Source organism: Suillus discolor (genome assembly GCF_016758755.1).
Source record: "Suillus discolor strain FC423 chromosome Unknown F5147scaffold_20, whole genome shotgun sequence".
Lineage (NCBI taxonomy): Eukaryota > Fungi > Basidiomycota > Agaricomycetes > Boletales > Suillaceae > Suillus > Suillus discolor.
Genome location: NW_024541267.1, coordinates 514,206 through 530,379, shown reverse-complemented (window position 1 = coordinate 530,379; position 16,174 = coordinate 514,206). Strand labels below are relative to the sequence as shown.

At 46.6% G+C, this 16,174-nt stretch overlaps 6 protein-coding genes across 6 annotated transcripts; 4 read left to right on the top strand and 2 right to left on the bottom strand.

The window, feature by feature from the left end:
- Positions 1-1,751: 1,751 nt before the first annotated feature.
- Positions 1,752-3,514, top strand: F5147DRAFT_689547 (chaperonin 10-like protein). Its single transcript, XM_041436974.1, is given in 9 exon segments — positions 1,752-1,783; positions 1,796-1,834; positions 1,914-1,966; positions 2,036-2,365; positions 2,403-2,479; positions 2,492-2,493; positions 2,530-3,089; positions 3,141-3,415; positions 3,485-3,514. 5 exon segments carry the CDS (start codon positions 2,108-2,110, stop codon positions 3,330-3,332), a joined length of 1,089 nt encoding a protein of 362 aa, XP_041294251.1. The 5' UTR covers positions 1,752-1,783; positions 1,796-1,834; positions 1,914-1,966; positions 2,036-2,107; the 3' UTR covers positions 3,333-3,415; positions 3,485-3,514.
- A 172-nt stretch (positions 3,515-3,686) lies between these two features.
- F5147DRAFT_772443 (Endoribonuclease L-PSP/chorismate mutase-like protein) lies at positions 3,687-4,212 on the top strand (the record flags this gene model as incomplete). The annotated part of the gene is made up of 3 exons (XM_041441347.1): positions 3,687-3,920; positions 3,985-4,132; positions 4,199-4,212. 3 exons carry the CDS (start codon positions 3,687-3,689, stop codon positions 4,210-4,212), a joined length of 396 nt encoding a protein of 131 aa, XP_041294250.1.
- A 2,782-nt stretch (positions 4,213-6,994) lies between these two features.
- On the top strand, positions 6,995-8,578 carry F5147DRAFT_689537 (phosphatidylserine decarboxylase-domain-containing protein). The gene is made up of 3 exons (XM_041436973.1): positions 6,995-7,963; positions 8,015-8,166; positions 8,217-8,578. The coding sequence occupies exons 1-3, from the start codon at positions 7,093-7,095 to the stop codon at positions 8,415-8,417; spliced, it is 1,224 nt and encodes a 407-aa protein (XP_041294249.1). The 5' UTR covers positions 6,995-7,092; the 3' UTR covers positions 8,418-8,578.
- Positions 8,579-8,620: 42 nt separating this feature from the next.
- On the bottom strand, positions 8,621-10,025 carry F5147DRAFT_634213 (glycosyl transferase; the record flags this gene model as incomplete). Its single annotated transcript, XM_041432858.1, has 2 exons — positions 8,621-9,605; positions 9,660-10,025. 2 exons carry the CDS (start codon positions 10,023-10,025, stop codon positions 8,862-8,864), a joined length of 1,110 nt encoding a protein of 369 aa, XP_041294248.1. The 3' UTR covers positions 8,621-8,861.
- Positions 10,026-10,231: 206 nt separating this feature from the next.
- On the top strand, positions 10,232-10,924 carry F5147DRAFT_772439 (uncharacterized protein; the record flags this gene model as incomplete). The annotated part of the gene is made up of 3 exons (XM_041441346.1): positions 10,232-10,582; positions 10,644-10,785; positions 10,839-10,924. The coding sequence occupies 3 exons, from the start codon at positions 10,232-10,234 to the stop codon at positions 10,922-10,924; spliced, it is 579 nt and encodes a 192-aa protein (XP_041294247.1).
- A 3,103-nt stretch (positions 10,925-14,027) lies between these two features.
- F5147DRAFT_689528 (GH3 auxin-responsive promoter-domain-containing protein) lies at positions 14,028-15,979 on the bottom strand. The gene is made up of 7 exons (XM_041436972.1): positions 15,606-15,979; positions 15,310-15,551; positions 15,112-15,258; positions 14,875-15,060; positions 14,679-14,824; positions 14,453-14,625; positions 14,028-14,391 (listed from the first exon to the last, which is right to left on the bottom strand). Exons 1-7 carry the CDS (start codon positions 15,931-15,933, stop codon positions 14,135-14,137), a joined length of 1,479 nt encoding a protein of 492 aa, XP_041294246.1. The 5' UTR covers positions 15,934-15,979; the 3' UTR covers positions 14,028-14,134.
- Positions 15,980-16,174: the final 195 nt, after the last annotated feature.

Genomic DNA, 16,174 nt, shown 5'->3' with positions numbered 1-16,174 from the left:
AGCGATCGCGCCGTTAGAAGGGCACAATGTCCAAGTCGGCTAAAACTCCTTTAGAGTTCAAGTTGACAGATGCTGGCCGCTCATTAATCAGTGACCACCTCCTATGTGGATAGATCGTACTCCGAGTCCATGCCACGGAGAACTACTCAGACTTGGTATCGACCTCGTCGCTGTATCGTTCCGCTCGCTGTTGTAATACCATTTTCCGAGATATTTAAAGAGGTACTAGTATGACCAGGAGGTAGGCCCGGGTATTCGACCGCTGCTTCTGAGTCCTCGAGCGAGTTAGTAGCCCGGCGGCCGCCCTTTTTGTCAGGTTCCCTGACAAGTCTAAGAAAGTTCTGTCGCACACAATTTTTTGGTTTGTACCTGTACTAGGGTTGTGAGACCCTGGCCACTGGTGTAATAGTTTCGTCACCAGCCATGACATGGACAAGTGGTAGGGCTGAACAATGAATTGAACGTTAACGTTAACACTTGAAGTCCCTGTTAGATATATCGCTAGGTCCGGTGAGGCTGGGATGAAAGTGAGTAGTAACTAGTTTGCTCCGTGAGTGCCATAGTGTGACGTCTACTTATTACATAATCATTCAAAGTTCAGAAAAATCAACACTAATTTAATTATAGGTGTGGTCCCGCTCGAAAATAATATGTTCACTACTCGTCAAATCTCAGCGCTCAGCGCCAGCCGTGGCATCAACACTCGAATTTTGTTCACAGCGCTCACTCCGAGTGAGTTTTTCGTAAAGTTTTTTTCTTAATTTGAAACCTGCATCACATGGAACGTATCAATGCTGCCTGTCAAACAAGCCGAGCCGAGGAAGCAAGGACTTGTTGCGTGGGACTCATGGGAGCGAAACCTTGCTTTGTACTTTTGGGACATCATCCATCCCGAGCTTCATGCTACTACTTGCAAACTCTCTGTGGTACTCCTTCCTTCCTTCTGCCCACCACACCCTCAGCAGCATGCATCTCGCAATCAACTTAAACACTGCGTCAAAATTATGAATCAAACTACAGTTCATAATACCGGCATCATATTTACTCGACGCATCACTCAAAATCCACGATGATTTTGACTACTCGCAGCTGGGGCCCTCCCGCCCTCATGGCTCATCTTGACCTCTTAGGTTCGGAGCGTTGTTTGTGCGAAATATCCGATCAGGGTCTGGTCGAAAACATTGCCCGAATACCTTCATGTATCTCATTTTCTCTGCTCGTACTATATCAGATCTTATTTGTCTAACAATCGATCTGATGTTTCTTCTCTGACCAGATAAGATAGTAGAACGTCGACAAACTGCATAGAGTATGGTTCAACTGCCCATAGACGGGCTTGCCATCACCAGTCTATATCCGGGATTTGCCATTTGCACCCCTCTTGGTTACTTCACGCAACAGAACGGGAACCATGATCATATGATACGCCAAAAAAAGTTCCTCTCGACCTCTATCTTTTTGCGTCTCAAAAAGTGCCTCGAAAGACTCGAAACACGATGATAAAATCTACAGGCTCTATTTTCTTCAATCTATATCGACACGTTTCCTATCGATTTTCACTGGGTTCATGCGCAGGACGCAGCTCAGCCCATCTCTCGTCCTCATTGAGGCGAGCCAACTTTCGGTGGTCGCAAGGGCCATGCCTGGATCCTTTTTCCCCCTGTGTCCTCTCATTCTTGTTTGTAATCTAGGAATGGTGTTATATTCTCCGCGCATCACCTATGGATCTTTAATCAGGCTGTGAAGTTATAAAAACTCGAATTCAAATCTTATGTTCCCCGACATGACCTAGTATGATTTGTGACATCCGTTGTTCACGGAGGTACCTTAGTGAATAATGATGATATATTTGTAAGCACTTCAAAATACAACCATTATCACCCGCTACGCATCTTCAAATGACAACATTAATGCTAGAAGTGGCGTAGATTTGTGATCAGCCTGCGGTTTTCAAGCTGTTGGATTCGTAAGCGCCGCCTGGTTGTGTCAGAATTCAACAAAGCGCACATCGAGATTGCTGTATCGCCTTTATTAGGAGCCATAAATACATGACACTATCCACCACCGAAAACACTACTTTTGACCCATCGACCTCCCAGTTACTGCCATGTCGTCGCAAACTCATCTTGCATTCGCGAGTACAGCTGTTGGGATAACATCTGTTATTCAGGTCCCGACACCATCTCCTGGACCTGGTGAGGTGATGGTAAAAGTGGCATTCAGCGCAGTCGTACCCTCTGACACATACGTAACGGATTATGGTCGGAATACAAACGGCGAATACCCAGTTCTGTTAGGCCTCAATCTTAGTGGAGTTGTGGAAGCTGTTGGCTCTGGTGTGGGCGGCCTGCAGACAGGAGACAAGGTGAACGAACAAGCCTGATACCCATGTTGTTTTCTAGGTTTGCGGATTTGCAACGACTGGATCAAGGGGGAAGGGTTTACAAGAACGTGCAATTATGCAGAGTTCCACCTGCGCCAAGGTTTGGAATAAATCACGTTTTTAATGCGAGTGCTAATCGGACTCGCAGCTCCCCGATGATTACTCTCTCGAAGCAGCTGCGACAATTCCCGACAATTTTATAACTGCATTTTACACGCTGTTTGATTGTTTGGAACTTACTCTGCCAACATTCCCCGTCTCGGTACCACCTCCCCATGCAGAGACTCCAATCCTCGTTTATGGTGCAGGGGCTACATCTGGTCAATACGCTGTTCAGCTGCTGGCCCTTGCTGGGTACAGGCGTGTCATTGCAACGGCATCCCCTCGCCATCATTCTTACCTCAAGTCTCTTGGTGCCGCCCATGTCATAGACTACAGCGCTGACGACATGCTCGAGAAGATCCTACTCGCTGCAGGCAAAAAGCTTCAATTTGTCTTGGACTGCATCGGCGCTGAGAGCACACTCAAAAGCATATGTAATGTCGTTAGCTCCGACGGTGTGGTCGCTATGCTATTACCAGTGAAGGAAGGCACAAGGCATGTTGCAGGGAAAGATGCGCAAATGTGGATGGAATTACCGGTAGACAGAAACCTCTTCCCAGATTCGGTGAAACTGGTAGGCGTGAGGACGCGACTGTACCAGCAGGTGAGTATCTGTGAAATTCTTTGAACAAAAAATGTTGATAAGTTGGCGTAGAATGAGTACCTTCGTGACAACCTGATGCCAAAGATTCTCCCTCGACTGTTGGAGGAAGGCATCATTCAACCCAATCGAGTTCGCCTATTTGACCAAGGATCGCTACAAGATCGCTGCCAGGATGCTCTTGATGTAGTACGAAATGGACAAGTGAACGGAGAGAAAGTGGTCGTGAAAGTAGCATCCGACTAGCTCATTCACTGTACTTGCATCTGGGTTAGGTGGGCGTATCGGAGCGGATAATGAACATGGTCATCTGGATACTGCCTGCATATGGGATACTTGTATCATTAGCCAAGTCACTACTCATGAGTCATAGACGTAATACTAGGCTTATCATTCTCATGGTATCGTAGCACTTATCATTTTCGGGTGTATCGGATTCGTCACTTGTGCGGTTATAATATTCGATTCAAGTTGATGTTGGGTGTAATTCGCCTGTCAAGATCTTTAGTTTTCCGTGGTGGGCCTCCCAGCTGTAGGACAACCGCTCTTCGTCTCCCGCAATACCCCGCTTTTGCAATCGCTGCCAGAACACAACGACAAATGTCTACGATCACATCCGTTTCGACGCACAACGCCCCCTCAGCCATTGGGCCCTATTCCCAAGCTATCAAAGCTGGCGAATTCGTGTTTGTGTCTGGTTGCATCCCCCTCGTACCTTCCACGATGCAGATAGTCGAAGGCGGTATTGAGGAACAGACCAAGCAGGCCCTCACAAATCTCAAGGCTGTTCTTGAAGCCAGCTCTAGCTCAGTTGGCAAGGTCGTCAAGACTACGGTATGTCACTGAGACAGTCATCTGTCTCCGAGTCGAATTTGACGGATGATGCATTGCCGCATAGGTATTCCTGAAAAATATGGAGGACTTTGCCACCGTCAACAAGATTTACGAGGAGTTCTTTAGCGGTTTGGAACACAAGCCTGCACGTTCAGCCATTGAAGTTGCTCGGCTTCCGAAAGATGTTTTGTTTGAGATCGAGTGCATAGCAGGTTAGTCCCTCGTACTATGAACTTCTTCGGGTGTACTAATAATGCGCCATTTATCTTCAATATCAGTGGCAAATAAGTGATTCACGGCTCTTTATGACGAGGAGCACCGTGCAGATCGTCGGACACACGTGCAATGGGAGAATTCAATTAAGAGCCCTGGGATATAGACGCTGCTGAGACTTGCAGATCGAGTTTTATGACATCAACCAGGACAGCTTGGAGTACAACAAGTCAGGCTTCGTGCGGTTATAACAGCGCGCCCGAGTCTTCTTTTTCCGTGTCTTCTCTCAGCGTTGTCTTAATTCATATCTTCAGTAGATATCAATCATGGAGTCTCAACTAGGATGCCTTGGGCAGTGCAAACTGATGCCTGGATCGAGTTCACCATTCTTCATGTGAAAATATCTACTTCGGCCAATCAAAGCAGGAATGGTCATCATTCCTCAATCTCGTTTCGGTGATCTAAGCACTGGATAGTGGTATAACTAGCACAAATGCCGTCGTCATACCTCCACTAAGTTCGCCTCTCACACACCCATTCTCTACCAATATGGCCATAGTCTTGAATGATCCCACTTGGTGGCCGACCATCAATGCATATCATTTTTACAACTATTTCGTAGGTTCGTGGAGAGCAGTCAGATGAAGCTGACTCAATCTAACTTTGGTCACGGTTTCATAGTTGCCGCCTTTGTTGGAATGACGTATGATTGGGGTGAGCATGAGAATGTTAAAGGACTGCTGATATCTTACAAGTATCTTTCAGCACTTACATTCGGACAAGAGGTATGGTGATACTATGATTGGAGCAGGCATTTCGCTAAGAATGGTTTTATAGGTTGAACTAATCTGGGTAAGTAGAGTCTCATGTCAGAAGAACACAATACAAATACGTTCAATCACAGAAGCACCGCTGGTCCCTAATGACAGTTCTGTATCTCGGTGTATGGAGCTTGTTTGTCACGGTTGCCATTCGTGCTGACTTGAAAGTATCTAGGTGCGCTATCTTGGGATCTCATATGCTGTGTATGTTCGGAAGGCTAAACAATCGGTGTTGTGCTAATCGTCTGTCTCTCATAATCAGCCTGACTATGCTATGTATGTCTCCTTGATACATTCAGCGTCTTCGCTTCTTCTGACCAGAGGTATACAGACAGTGTTCCGACCATTTCACTGATAGATACAGTGAGTCTTTTGCTCAGATGCTTGCTATTTCCCTCCGATTGACTGTGGCGCCCTGTAGGAGTGAGTGCAGTTCTTTAATAATGTCTTGATTCACTAGTGACTGCCACACTATACTGCCACAGATGTGAGTCTGTTTGGATTATGTGCTACCCGAGGCTGGTCACTCACTGGATTCGTCAGGCTTTATCATGTACATCGTACTGAATTGGACGCATATTGTGGCATATGCAATGCTGTGGGGTGAGCTTGGCACCTGCGACACCTCAGTGATATTGACTTAACTGAAACATGCTGCAAGTCATGATCATCACTCGGTTACATGCCATCTATCAAGGATCCAGAAAGATCCTGATATTTCTCATTGTCACCTCCCTGGCTGTCAACATTTTCTACGGAGTAGTATTCATAACATCAACGATGCATTCTTCAGGGGGTACGCTTAATTGTGGATGGAAGAAACGTGCATGGGGCTCAATAATGATTACCAGAGAAACTCATTCTTTCCGGCATTTACCAGTGCCAGATTAACTATGTGGAAGATAGCCGACTTCTATTTTCCATTGCTTGGATACTCGCAATTGTGTGGGAGGTCCTCGCACTATGTCTTGCAGTTTGGATTGCTGCAAGACACTTCCGTGAACTGCGACAACATTCGACAGGAGGTATTATTGAGGACTGTCTTACGGTGTTGATAAAAACTCACATGGTTTACTTTGCGAGGTGAGTTTATGTTGTGAATATGGGTTCCTTTGTTTCCATTGAACAGTCGGACGTGCCAGTTTTTTTGTTGTTTATTGCTTGCAGCTCATTCTTGATTTATCACCATTGTCAATGGTATGTTGATCTTTCACTTACCCGTACATGCTACCACGGTTTATTTTTTATAGGACGATTTCCTGGGCGCTCAGATTTATTCTGGATTTCTTCAAATTTTGACAGTTGTACAGATGTTTGTAGTGGGACCCCGCCTGATCCTTAGTATTCGAGAATATCATGCTAAACTCGTAGCTGGTTCCGACGCAGCAACTGGCATGACCTCAATCGCTTTCCAAGAGCGCGTGCATATATCAATCGGCAGTAGTGTGTAATGCCGAAAAAAAATATTAGTAAGCTTACTCAACGGTACTAAATGTACTTCGCTACATACTTAGCACTATTTATGTACGTACTTGTGGCGGAATCTTTTCCTTTCGGGGCATCTTCGCTTCGTACCACTACTTGCAAACTCTCCGTACTCGTTCGCCCCCGCCTACCTCACCAGCATACGTCTTGCAATCAACTTAAACACTGCGGAATTAAGTGATTTAAACTACAATTCATAATACCAGCATCATGATCTTTACTCGATGCACTGCTCCCGAATACCCAGAGTCCATCACGATCTTGAGTGCGAGATGCTGTGGCCCTTCGGCCCTCATGCGCACCGCTCATCTTGACATCTTAGGTTCGGATCGTTGTTTCTGGCCGAAAATGCCCTTGGTGCTCTGAGCTCTCTTCCCATGCATATCTCACTTTGTCTGCTTGTAGATCAATCTGATATTTATTTTCGGACCAGATAAGTGTACAGAACGTTGACGGAACGTTGATAGGATGCATGAAGTGCCCATAGCCGGGCTTGCCGTCACCGTCTACCCCATATTCGGGATTTGCCATTTGCACCCCTCTTGGTTACAATACTGTACATCTTATTAATGGTATCTAATCGATCAACGTTAACTCTGACCCGACTTTGATCACATCGTTTCAACCTCTCTTAATATTCTTCTATCGCAACAATGACAGAGCTGAAAGAATCCGAGCTCAACAAGCCAGGTGGTGTTGAGGGTTCTAGCCAAGTAGGGATACAAGGGATGGAGATGTTGGAAGGCAACATTATCGAGGCTTTCAAAGAGAGCGTGGAGCGCTCCAATCCTCAACATGCTGATAATAGCAACGATGTCACCCAGGGCATCCATGGCCATCTACATCACTTTGCGGCTGGCCATCACGTCTGGTTGAACAAATTCGTGCCTCAGCTGCAATCTCTCGCAGCCAAGTATCACGTTGGCAACTACGTCGCAATTAGAGGCACCAATCGACGAATTTTTGAAAGCATGCCGATCTATGCACGTTTGGGCATGCATATCTTATTTTATGGGAGGGAGCAGGTCAAGCTCTTGGAAGGAAGCAAGCGCATCGAGGCACTTCTGATGGAGCAGAGCAAGCGTGAGGGGCAAATATACGACTCACCCGAGTCTAGAAGTCACATCCCATCATTCATACAGACCTACAACATCGACATAAACGAGCTGCTATATCCGCCCGACAGCCCAGCATACAAGAACTTCAATGACTTCTTCTACAGGAAACTCAAGCCTGGAGCCCGCCCTGTGCAGAACCCTGATCACGAATTCTGCAGTGCCGCGGACTGCCGGCTTGTCGTATACCCTGCGATACACGATGCGCAGACTTTTTGGATCAAGGGGGACCAGTTCACAGTTCCTGCCCTCCTAGGGCTAGACAAATCCGATCCGCTCTGCCGGGCGCTGGAAGGCGGCTCTCTCGCATCATTCCGCCTTGCGCCATCAGACTATCACCGCTTCCACTCGCTTGCGGATGTCACTGTCATCGCTGAACCAAGGGATATTCCTGGACAGTATTTCACAGGTAAGGAGCGCCACCTCCTGCACTTAACGAATGGAAATTTACCTTCTGCAGTCAACCCACAGGCAGTCAACGAGAAAAATCTTGATGTACTGTCTGCCAACAAGAGATCTGTTCTCCTTCTAAACCATGACGCGACGAATAAGAAGATCGCATTTGTTGCAGTCGGCGCCTTGCTCGTTGGAAGCATCCAGTGGACCGTTTCTGTACGTATACGGAACATGATCGTCTAGCATGCCAAACTCACTTCCATCAGGCGGGCTCCAAGGTTCGGCGTGGAGAAGAACTTGGGTACTTCGCATACGGAGGTAGCACTGTCGTTGCTATCCTTGAGCCGGGGATGGTCGAGTGGGATTCCGATCTTGTGGCTAACTCTTCGCCCCGGACGCCGGGTAAACTTGGAACTGAGACTCTGATGGAAGTTGGCTGGTCTATTGGGAAGGTACCAAGGAAGTAAACAGAAACTGGTATGGAAGATTAGTATCTCTTAAATTCTTAAATGTAAGCGTATTCTATTTGCCCAATCATGTATCATCACAGCTTTTGAACTATTTAAATACGTACATAATCAAGCGAGTCTGCACGCAAATCCATCTCACCGAGGACCAAACTAAAGAATTGGATAAAAACGTGCATTGAGTATGTGAACGACGACGCGCGGACACGGTTCTGCAACTCGGTATTTCTATTGTCTCCAATTTTCTCATTCAATGGAAGGCGACACCTCCGAGTCATGCTTTAGCTTCTCTTCATTACATTCGTAATCCGCTCAATTCAAAATAGTTTGTCACATCTAGAAGAATCTTATCAAAAAAAGACAGCAATAACTTGTACATAAGCATAGATGACTGAAAAGATTGAGGTATGCAAACCGGTCGGATAAAGTACATCGATAATCGCATCAAGCTCTGCCATTTTGAGATCCGCCTGTCTCCTTCAGTGCCTCCCTACCCGCATTTCGAAAGGCTACAAGGGCATCCCATGCACGTCCAGATGTTATGCTATTCATCGCTAGCGCAGCTCCTTCCTTGAAATCGGAAGCTAAACCTGCAACAACCAGAAGCGCCGATGCGTTCAGCAATACAAAGTGCAAAACGGGTATCAGCGACACCGGTATATCATTACCCGAGTTAAGCAGTGCTTTAAATGTCCCTGCATTCTCTGTCGGTGTTCCGCCAGCAACGGATGAGAGTGGATGGACACCTAGTCCGAAAAGGTCTGGATGCAATCTGATTTCCGTAATTTTGCCATCTTCCAATTGCCACGCGTACGTGTCGCCGGCACAGCTAATCTCATCAAGTCCTTCGGCTCCGCATACCACGAGGGCACGCTCGACGCCATTGTCACAGAGGGACTGAGCGAATGTGGGACCGAGTTCACGCTCAGCCACGCCCAAAACCATTCCTCGTGGACGTGCAGGATTTATGAGGGGTCCAAGGACATTAAAGAGCGTTCTGAAGGGTAAGGACTTGCGGTATGGTGCAATCATAGCGAGTGCAGGATGGTAATGAGGCCCGAGGATGAAGGTGAATGGCACCTTAGATATAGGAAAGGGAGTGCCTGGTGAAGGGGCGGTAAATGAACAGTCAAGGGATTGCAAAAGATCTGCTGATCCAGATGAGGACGTGGAAGCCCTGCTTCCATGCTTGTTGTTTGACTCATCAGATAAATTACTGCAGCAGGTGTAAAGCAATCTTACCTTGATCACTCGAGCGCCTGCGCCTGCGGCAACGACGGCTGCTGTGGTACTAACGTTGAACGTGTTGTGACCATCACCTCCGGTTCCAACGATATCGACAACGAAATCCGTGTCTCCGTCTTCGATAACTGCTTGTAATGCCCGCGCCCTTAGGACTTCAGCAGCCGCAGCGAGGCATTCTGGGCGTCTTTCCACTCTTTCTATGTGAAGGGCAGCGAGGAATGCACCTATTTGTGCGGGAAGGGTAGCATCTGGGGTAAAAAGGTGATGAAGCGCAAGTTTGAGGTCTTCCGGAGTGAAATGCTCGGGAGTCTTGACGAGCTTTCCTAGTAGGAGTTTGAAGGAATCGGGAGTATATTCTGTCATGTGGTAATAGTACGCACGTTGCACTAGACGCCCACACACACAAACAATACATTATGTAAAATTTGATCAGGCACAAACCCTACATAACACATCACATCACGCCTGTGGCGCACAACTGCTCTTCCAGAGGCTATGATCATAAGCGAAATATATTTATTCTGCGTGTCTATCATGCCCTGACCCTGCTATCTCTGCCTCCCATTACGATGGCAGCTTCTTCCAAACCGACAGAAGAAAATTGGTATCCATCCAACCTTCTTGCATATAACGCACTCCCGGCTCACCAAGCGTTTGACTCGCCAATATCTGATGCGAAGTCCACTGCTGATATTAGAACCGATTTCTACGACCGCAGTCTGACGAGTCGCAGATATGCCCTTGTCGGAGTGGCATGTTCAAGTATCTTCAGCTGCTTATGCATCATTGCAGGCATCGTCACTTTAGCCAATCACGGAATCGCGGGAGTAACCCCGCTCAACATGATGGATTTGAAGGAGTCTAACATGAACCTATCGTGGCTGCAATTGAAGATATTTTCCCTGATACTTAACTTAATCGTCACATTATGTACCGAGTCCATGGGCTTCGTGCACGGCATCTCATTGCGCTCTGTGCTAGCCTCAGAGTCTCGGCTTCGTTTCAACAGGTCCCCAGCCGGCTGCATATGGTCATGTCCAGACGCTCGCCAACCTCGTGGATGAGTGGTCGCCTGTGATGTGGTGGGGACACAAGGAGGATGGAATTCCGTATTATCATGCTGGTAGAGCATTTGTATTATACTCACGGTGATGCTGCATTGACACTTTTGAAAAGGGACGAGCGATCACCCGCTGCCGGACGTGAAGATGGACTGTGTTTATGCTGGTTCCGGTGCTGAGTCTCCGGTATCCCTCTCATGAGAGGTACTTGCTTTGCTTTTTAAAGGGAATTTCTTGACTTCTCTTTCTAAACAGAGAAGCTATATCCACGCCAGGCTGGCAATGCATTCACGGTGCACACAACCAGTCATGTTGTTGAACGACTCGGAAACATACAATTTTTATGCTGTCTACTGCGTTGTAGTTGGTTCATATTGTTCTTATACCGTTCATACGAGTCTGGGACAGCTTTTAGCAGAGACACGTTCAATTTGACCTTCAAGGGGTTGTTAAATCATTGTAATTTTGGTAGTATGTATTGTAAAAACTGATCAATTATGCATTGCATCATCAAGCTACGCATGCACGAGCTTCCGTGCTTCGAGGAAAGGCGGGGACATTGAATGAGGCGAGAAGATAAATCCAGGACGGACTACTGAGGAACTGAAGCATATTCAGATCATTGGTTTAGAAAATTATCACCACATATGATAGTAAGTCACTTCACTAAATACATGACGAAAACTTGGCCCAGAACTTGCAATCTACTTCGGAACTCAGATTAATACCATAAATGAAGTAGGAATACATAAAAGTGAATTCCCCAACTCTTTGTAGAGCAACAGACAGCTGTTAACTTCACTGAGTATTACACACTACTGCTAGTTGATATATGCACACGCTCCTGGAAAGCAATTGAGACCATGCCAGTTTCTGTATCGGAATTGGCCACGAGATATTCTCGAACACTGAGGATCAGGCGGGGTCCCAGCACAAACATCTGCACGACTGAGAAAACCTGAAGAAACCCATAATAAAGCTGAGCTTCCAGGGAATATGCCTACAGAAACGATTAACTGCGTTAGCATGCAGAGGTAAGTGAAGGGTTGACCTACCGTTGGAGAGAATTCAATAATGAGCTCGAAGCAAGAAACAACAACAAAGCTACACGTCCGGCCCTTCAGTGGAAAAAAAGGAATAATAATGACAATACGAGCTTACCTCGCAAAGTAAACCATGTGAGTCTTCATCAATACCACAAAACAGTCCCTGATAATCCCTCCTGCCGAATGTTGTCGCAGTTCATGGAAGTGTTTTACCGCAATCCAGACTGCGAGACACAGTGCGAGGACCTCCCACACAATGGAGAGTATCCAAGCAACAGAATTCAGAAGTAGGATATCTTCCGCATAGCCAAACGAGCACTGATAGGTGCCCGAGAGAATGAGTTCCTCTGGTATTCATCATTGAGCCCCATGCACGTTTGTTTTTATCCACAATTAAACGTACCTCCTGAGCCATGTATCGTTATCATGATGGCGTCCACCCCGTCGAAAATGTTGGAAGCCAGGAAGGTGACAACGAGAAATATCAGGATCTTTCTGGATCCTTGATACATGGCATGTAATCGAGTGATGATGATGACTTGCAGCATATTTCAGTTACGTCAATATCACTGAGCCGCAAGTGTTAAGCTCACCCCACAACATTGCAAATACCACAACATTTATCCAAATCCATACAACGTACATAGTCCAGCCTGACGAATCTAGTGAGTGATCGGCTTCGGGTGGCACACACTCCAAACAGACTCACATCTGTAGCCGTATAGCATGGTGGTCATTATAGTGAACCAAGAAGTTAGTAAATGCCACACTCACCCCTACAGGGCAACACGGTTAATTGGACGAAAATAGCAGGCATCTGTACAGAATACTCACTGTATCTGTCAGCGAGATGGTCTGAAGATTGACTGTATGCCATTGGTCAGAAGAAGTAGAGACATTGAATGTACTAAAGAGACATGCTCAACATGTACAGGCTGATTATGAGAGACAGCCGATTAGCACAACACTGATCGTTTAACCTTCCGAACTTACGCAGCATATAAGATCCCAAGGTAGCGCACCTAGGATACTTTCAAGTCAGCACAACATGACAACCGTGACAGGCAAGCCACAGACGCTGAGATACAGAACTGTCATCAGGGACCAGCGTTGACTCTGTAATGAAGATTAAGTGTATCTTCGTGGTTGTTCTTCTGACATGAGATCCTACTTACCCAGATCAGTTCGACCTATAAAACCATTCTTAGCGAGATAGCTGCTCCGATTATAGTATTGACATACCTCTTGTCCAAATGTAAGTGCTGAAAATACTTGTAAGATATCAGCAGTCCTGTAACGCTCTCATGCTCACCCCAATCATATGTCACTCCAACGAAAGCGGCAGCTACGAAACCGCCGTCGAAGTTATTGAGACATCAGCTTCAACATCTGACTGTAGTCCACGAACCTGTAAAATAGCTGGAAAAACGATATGCATCGATGGTCGGCCACCAAGTGGGATCATTTGAGACTATGGTCATATCGGTAGAGGATTGGAATTGGTGTGGATGAGAGACGAACTTGGTAGACGCATGACATATAACATTCGCGCTATATGTACTACATATACCACCTTGTTGGTGACTTAGTACTACTAACCAAGCAACCGAAATATAAGGTATTTGTAAACTTCACGTACTAGATGTCACAATTGCATAGCAGATGCGTGGGCTCCACTTCCAAGGAATTCGCTAACGCTTTGTTCCTCAGTCGTCGGGCTTTCGTATCATAAGATGACAATTAAAATGGTTGGTGTTGTGTTTTGCCAAGAGATTACGATTTGAAACGGCGCTTGAGCCACTTGATACGATAGTACAATAAGTAAGTATCGATCGCGGGACACCTAAGCATTAAACGAACAAAACTACGAAGCTCGCATTGATCTGAAAATTCAAGGCTTGTGGGTTGTGAGGCGGTCACCCGGCAAGTTCCAAGTTCAAATTTTTCCGAACAACGTTGTTCAGAACGTGGCAGATCTTGTATTACTTATATAGAAATTTGTTGAGCTTTGTTCCAGCTTTGTCCGATGGTGCTCGGGTTTGGGCTTGGGTGGAACTAGAGAGGTTCGGCTATGCCTAGAGTGTTAACTCTTCGCAAGCAGATGAGCGCGAGATTCGGAGGTAAACAACTTGTTAACGTGGGACAACGCGGAGAAGGGAACGGTACAAGCTTGGGCTACATACACACCTATTACTAGTACTTGTGCTCAGTAGTTGTTAGAAAACAATACTGAGGTGTTGACATGGGACACGACGATATGAATGATAACACTCAGTTAGCTAATTGATACTAGAGGAGCAATGATTCACATGCGTCAGATGGAACGAATAACTAGTCAATTCCACTTCTGAAAGATTGAGAAATATTACAACTCAGTTATAACTCGCTCCAGGAGCCATTCCTTCATTGCTGGGTTGAATACGACGACGGGGACCTTCACTTGACTAACTGTAATGTTCGTCTGCTCGCATTTCTGCCTATGATATTCTGCAAAGGTGCCTTTGTTCACGATACGGATGGTAGGCCTTCTTGACTTGCCTTGCCAAACAACGAGGCGATAATCATCGCTTGCTGAGATAAGATTTTCAAACAGTTGATTTATCGCCATTCTCGAATCATGTCCTGTGAATGTCAATCAGTATGCAGCCGCGTGAATGATTCGGATTTTGAAGCAAGCACGAACTTAGTTCTCCTGCAAGCTCTACCAAGTACCCATAAGTGACAGGCTTATCTCGATCGTCCAGCACAATGGTGAAAGATACAATCTGGCCGATCGATTGTTGAGCGGCAGAGACGATCGCGTCCGTCAACTGCGACTCTGTACACGATGCTCCAAATGCCACTCCAAGCGAGTCACTTCCCCGCCAGACACTTCAGCTAAGCCTAAACCTGATGACATCACAACTCACTCTCGCCTATGAAGGTAATTGATAATCGGTAGGCCGTCATCTGGAGCAAAGCCTTTAACGGTGATAACATCAGAAACGCGGTATCTCCACAAGCCATTGCGGGTCGTCACGACGGGCTCGTAGTGCCCACCAGTTACGAGTTCCCACTAAGGGGGGGATGAGAAGACAAAGATAAGATGTAGTCAATAACTCCTACAGCGGACAATACACGGTCTGAAGGCTCGTCGGAACGCACGCCCAGAAACTCAACGACCCCATCTCTAAATGTCACCTTGAAGTCAGTATTAGGGTTGCCTTCAGCGTATACCCTGGCGAGACCGCATTCTGCACTACCATATCCATGGGACTTGATGGTAACGGAAGGTCCGAGGAGGTGAGCAATCTTGTGTCACTGGCTATCAGTTGAGTGGTAAACCTTCCACACTTGACGTGCCTTTGGAACAGAAACAGCAGCCTGACCTCCAGTGATCCCAACGAATTGTTTCAAGTCAGGCCACACGCAGGCTGCCCAGCCCTGGATGACAGGAGGCCCTATTTCCCGAAGTTCAGCAGCGCGAACAGGGTCGGGAGTAAGATGTCTCTGAGAAAACTTGTGAGCTCGATGCAATGTAATGGTCAATGAAAATATGACCTCTAAAGGTGCTCTCAGATCACCTAGGTCTTCAACATCCGGGATGATACCCTTCTCGATGCATTCGACAAGTAAAGTCCATTCATCTTCCACGTACTGCAAAAAAATGACGAACACATTGGCAAATAAGAACCGGATGGTTGTCACTCGACGGTCCGCCAGTGCAAATAGCGCATTCAGAATAAATAAAGTGCGATAGTTTTTAACCAAAGATATTGCATATGGATCTGTTCTTCCCGGAACTAAAGGTTGCGTAGATATCAGCTTGTACGAGGAGATTGCTGCCACGGGCTTACCCCACAGATCGAGTCTATCCTTATCATGCTCGACGTTCCAGTTCATTCCCATTCGCAAAATACCGATGCTCGTAGAGCAGACAGCTACATCCTTGGAGCTCTGACCATCCTCGCAATCTATTTTTAAGACTTGCCAATGTCTCAAAGAGAATGGTGCTAAGGTGGTACCATCTGACGGGAAAAACCCCTGATATGAGGATTGCTGTAAAAGGTGCGGGGGAGGCCGATACTTTGGGAACAACTTTGGTGCGTTCCTAGATGCCATGCTGGTCATGGCTAAGAAGTAGGGCAGTCCTGGGGCGAACATGTTCTTGACATCAGCCTCCATGCAAGGAGTCGCCAAAAACTTTGCTATAAACGGCCTATAAGGTTCGTAGTTTGTGATGGGAATGAATTCTCGGAAGCTGCGTAGGAAGTTAACATCATCCTTCGAGTCGCTCGGCGCGATGGCCTCGCGGAACCCCGCTAATTCGGGAGCGCCTTGCGCAAACTGAGACGCAAAGTTCGGCTGTATGATCTCCAGTAGGATTTTATCTATGCGATCCCTGAGCTGCTGAGAGAGCTCAGTA